Source organism: Montipora foliosa, chromosome 2 (assembly GCF_036669935.1).
Source record: "Montipora foliosa isolate CH-2021 chromosome 2, ASM3666993v2, whole genome shotgun sequence".
In the NCBI taxonomy this organism is placed as follows: Eukaryota; Metazoa; Cnidaria; class Anthozoa; order Scleractinia; family Acroporidae; genus Montipora; species Montipora foliosa.
Genome location: NC_090870.1, coordinates 60,907,303 through 60,912,302, shown reverse-complemented (window position 1 = coordinate 60,912,302; position 5,000 = coordinate 60,907,303). Strand labels below are relative to the sequence as shown.

At 39.1% G+C, this 5,000-nt stretch overlaps 2 protein-coding genes across 2 annotated transcripts in view; one reads left to right on the top strand and one right to left on the bottom strand.

Annotated features, from left to right (window-relative positions):
- Positions 1–2,580, bottom strand: part of LOC137993764 (protein yippee-like 5) — a 5,019-nt gene extending 2,439 nt beyond the window's left edge. Inside the window, exons 1-3 of the mRNA XM_068839774.1 lie at positions 2,378–2,580; positions 1,683–1,726; positions 963–1,002 (exon numbers count right to left, since the gene is read on the bottom strand). Of these exons, the coding sequence (XP_068695875.1) occupies positions 963–1,002; positions 1,683–1,726; positions 2,378–2,476 (183 nt within the window). The 5' untranslated portion in view covers positions 2,477–2,580. The remainder of the gene's footprint in view (positions 1–962; positions 1,003–1,682; positions 1,727–2,377) is intronic.
- The window catches only part of LOC137984411 (doublesex- and mab-3-related transcription factor A2-like), a 350,662-nt gene that overhangs the window by 222,837 nt on the left and 122,825 nt on the right, over positions 1–5,000 (top strand). The gene's annotated exons all lie outside the window — the stretch shown is intronic.

Genomic DNA, 5,000 nt, shown 5'->3' with positions numbered 1-5,000 from the left:
TTTGTATAAAATTTTGCGAAATTCCTTAAGGCAAGCAGCAACATAATAGAACCATGCTTAAACTGGACAAATATTAGGGATATTCGTCACTCAGAAAACCCCTAAAAACCTCAGTCTACAAAACACCACATTTTTCATCAAGATTGACAACTATAGACCTCTCCTACCTCCCAATGCCATCATCATATCTTCGTTTACCCTCCAATTTTAGAGTAGCTTGGTGTAGCTAATATCTCTGAGCATTTACTCTCCCAACCATGATATAAATACAGAGGAACGCCCACAACACCAGGAAACTCCATGCCCTGCTCTTTACAAATGGTGAGTAAGTCCTTTTACATCCCACAGGGTTATGAACATTGTTCAAAGAGTTGTGAGACAGGGCCTACGGCTTCTCATCGTTATCCGCAGAGGTCATTACAAAAGCAGCACTTCTCCTCAGTTATTTAAAGACCTTGAGTGTTGGTCCAGCCAGACTTTTGATTCCGTGACCTCCCGCCCAGTAGTCCAATGCTTACTGAGCTAAACAGTGGGCTAGGCAATTTGCTATCCATCCCATGATATTTCCCCAATTGTTTTCATAAAATATCAGGTGTCCTGTTTCTGTAATTCCGGTCACCTTTATTTACATTACAATATTTTATCGTAAGCTACAGATCAGAAAAATTACGGCATTTACAAAGGACGTAGCATGGTCCTGTGGTTAGGGCATTGAATTTGTATGCGGATGCACTAGGTTGAAAACCTGAAAACGCTGGATTGATTTGGCTTCCGAGGTTCTGAATTCAATTCTTCAACACTTTGTGAACACATAACTGGTTGTCTCCTGTCTGTTGGTGAACCTCTGTCATCAAGTAACTGCTTCAATATTATTGTTTGTTTCAGGTAATTTCTCAAAGCAGAGTGAACTTATTAGTAGGCTAAAAACCTAACCAATGGCAATGTAAAAATGTTCCACATACCATAACTCTATCTTGAACTTCACTGTATGCTAAATTCACCCTATCAAGTTAATCACAATGGATTATAACTGTTACAGTCAACTAGCTCTACATCAGATTCTACAGGTTTCAAGAGTCAGCAAAGTCCCTTTTTACTTACAGTCCCTCTCACAACATAACTCTACGAGACGTCACTGCCAAGCCATCCAGATTTTAGAGAGAATAGCTAGGCATTAGACTGCAACAAAGGCTCGCATTTATCAATGCAATTAGAGTGAGGGTTTCCACAGAGTTTCTGAACTAGGTTGTGAGGCAGGCTTCGACTAACAACGATAACAACAATAGTTTTACTTACTAGCAATAGATAAAATTTACGATATTAGATGCCCTGCAAATAGTTATTAAACTAATCTAGGCGGGACAAGACAAAGTAAAAGTGACATTAAACACTTATTACAACAACAGAATACTTAAATAGAGGCCAGCTTAAAATTTATTACATGAATGATTCATTATCAAGGCATCTTTCTAAATATCATGCATGGTGGCCAATGAATGCCTTCCTTTGGCATGACGTTATGTATTAACTTAAAGGTCATAAATGCTCTATCAAATAGGCAAAGGCATTTCCAAGGCTTGGTTTGTCAGTGGCTGGTTTTGGGACCAAGGAAATGATAACCCCATTTGTTTAAAAATAAAATTAATATTCTTCAAATTTTCTTGACAGGATAGAGTACTCACACTTTTTTAAAGAGGAATGCTCTCCCTGTAGCTCCAGTAAATTTCTGTAATGATCACACAGATAAAAATGTCACAATATTTGGAAGCATTTTCTTGGTAAGCTTTGATAGTATGGAAATTCAATTGATCAACATTTGTTATTATCATTAAATAATATAGTCAATATGGAATCAGGAAATAGCTTTCTATGTGTCGGCAAACAGTATTTTCACACGAGTAGCCACACAACTTTGTTTTCACAAAAATTCACAATATCCCAACATGGCAAAAGCCAATAATAGACTGCGTAATTCGTGTCGCGCAGCAACTTTGCATGTTGGTACATGTACATTAAAGTACTTCTCCAAAAATATGGTTTCTGGCTCAAAATCTAACCGTGTACTCACATTGATGATTACTTATCAAGCAAACTGCCTTTCTCTCTTTGCAGTAAATAAACAAAGAATCGTAACAATAAAAAAAATTTTAATTCAAATAAATATTCGCTTCTTTAATTTGAGATTGTTGAAGCGAAAATAGCAATGCCATTTTCACTTTAACTTGTAAGGTTTCCATTCTACTCGGTTATAACAATAAGCCCGAGTCTTTCTCAACATAATTCCTTTTACAGATATATCATTACCAGCGAGGATATATGTGCGAAGAACACTTCTAACATTGATATTCAAAAGAAAATAAATATAGCTACGACGTACCGTCGAGGTTAGCTCAGATCTATTCGTCAAGGCAGTGTCACAGTTACCGCAAGAAAACAGTCTTGTACCACCAGGATGGGCAAGGAAGATTCGACCCATAGTGTAAGCTTTCTTTTCCGAACACAATTAACTCGTAGAGTTGGCTAAATGATAATTCCTTTCTGTTTTCTTTTTTTGCCGCGGACTTTATTTTGGTTTCCACATCACATGACCAACACACAAGTGACGATTGGCCCTCAGAAGCGGTTAACACTTCCGGTTAGTAACTTCCGGTTCCGAAAACTCACTCACCTCTCACATGGATTCAACGTGCCCCCAAAAATTGAAGGAACTAGAGGAAATCATCCAAGAAATGGTCCGGTCTACCGTAGCGGAACAGAAGACTTTCAGCTCTAACTCGCCTCCCAGCTACATTCATCCTAATTTTAGTTCCGAGAAGAAAGAATGGCTTTCCTCTGTTTCTACCCGTGCATAACGAAATTACGGTTTCAGTTTTTAACGTGCACGTCGAGTATTTTTACGAGTGCGTGTGCTCAGGACATAAAATTGTCTATAAAGTGACGATCACTTCTATATTTCGCCTATGATCCGCACTTCAAAACATACATTCCTTTCGAAAGATTGAAGTGATCCCCGCACTTACCCCGGAAAATTCTAAACACATCTGAAATTATTTCAGGCTGAGATTAATTGGCCGGAGAGTCGCGTAGGCATTGCAGAGGTCATGGGTTCGAATCCCGTTGAAGCCGCTTGCTTCGCTTAATTTCACGGGAAAATAGCAAAAAAAATACACAAGTACACATAAACATGTATGCTGTTGGGAGCCGGCAACCCTAAAACCCAGAATCCGGAATCCGGAATCCGGAATCACAGGTCATTCTTTTACCAATACAGAGAGTAAAAACTATCCTAAACATTCATAAAAGCTAACCTTAGGCCTAAAAACGTTTGTTTAGGCCTAATTAGGCCTAAGGTTAGCTTTTATGAATGTTTAGGATAGTTTTTATTCTCTGTATTGGTAAAAGAATGACCTGTGATTCCGGATTCCGCATTCCTGGTTTTAGGGCTGCCCGTTGGGAGCCTAGGAAACAGGAACGGACTTCCCAAAAGCTTGGTTTCCATATAATCTGCAACGTTCTGATCTTCGATTGGTCTGCGACACCGGATCGCCGATAGGTTTGCGCCACGTCGCAGACATATGGAAATATTTGTCCCCGCCGACTGCGGCGATCTAGCTGCGGCACATGGTCTGGATGATTGGGAAAGTTGAATCTAGTTCTACTTTCCCGACCATTACGACGCTTCCGACTACCTTATTGCGTCGACGAAGGAGACGTTCCTAATTTAGTGGTTGGGTGTTCAGTGTGTTCTTGGGGGGCCTGTGCATGTTCCAAGCGCGAGGGTTGTGTCGGTTCTAAATCTGCGGGTCAGAATAGTATGAATCATACCGAGCGTTTGTTTTGCGGCATTTTGAAACGTCACAATAACACCCAGCAGCGAGGGAGACCGAATGGCGCCCATGGACGAGGGTGAAAAACAGGGCATTTTAGTCGAAATCGCGAAAAAAATTACATAGAAAGCTTCTTTAGAACCAAGCGAAAACATCTGGATGGTTTTTATGGCAACACGTCAAATAAAGGTTAGCGTCTCAGTTGTTGTGTTATCATATTAGTATTCAAAAATATCTGGTCTGTAGCCAGGCATTTCTGTTAATAAAATGAGATTAAATAGAGATTAATTATCATAAAAGTTGACTCTGGCTAGAAAAGACGAATAACTTGGACGTTTCGGTTACTCCTGTAACCTTCTTCAGCAAAATGAAAATTGCGGCGGCGTCCCTGGTGTTATGTATACTGGTTTACCTAAATGGCACAAATGCTGCCGAGGGAAGGGAGATGTTCAATTATGCTTTACTTTACTTTACTTTATTTATTTCACAGCAAAGAGGCAAATGGCAGGTATGCAAATACTTGACTATGACACTATTAAAAATGAGTATGCTGTTGGAAACCCACAAAACAGGAATGAACTTCCCTAACAAGTGTAGGCTACCAAAAAAAAAATAATAATAATAATAGTACTAATTAAATAAATAAAAATTAATTAATTAATTAAAAAGCAAAAAAAAAAAATGTAAGATCAGTCATGACGATCGATCTGAAGACAAAACAACTTTAACTCTTGTTTGAACTTAGAGACTGAGTCACTTTTTTTAACAGATATAGGTAACTTATTCCATGAACGTACAGCTCTAGGAAAAAAAAGAATACTTGAATGTGTCATTTCTTGCATAAATACTTTCAAACATTAGTTCAGTATTTCTTAAATTATAAGATTCATGTTCGAGTTCATAAAATTGTAGATAACCAGACACATCAAGGTCATATTGACCGCTTGCGGTAATTTAACGACGGTTCGTGCGTGGAACGGAAGGGAGATTTTAATAGGTCTTGAGCAGGGAGGGTACAAAACTGGACCCCAGGCTGAACCTCCTTCTGGACCCCACTCGAGGGAAGAAAGAAAACAACAATAATAAAAGTAAGGTGACACACGCTAACAACAACCCGGTGTGGCTAACACATCACGCATGCGCACAACCATTTCACCCGGTCAATTAGCAGCC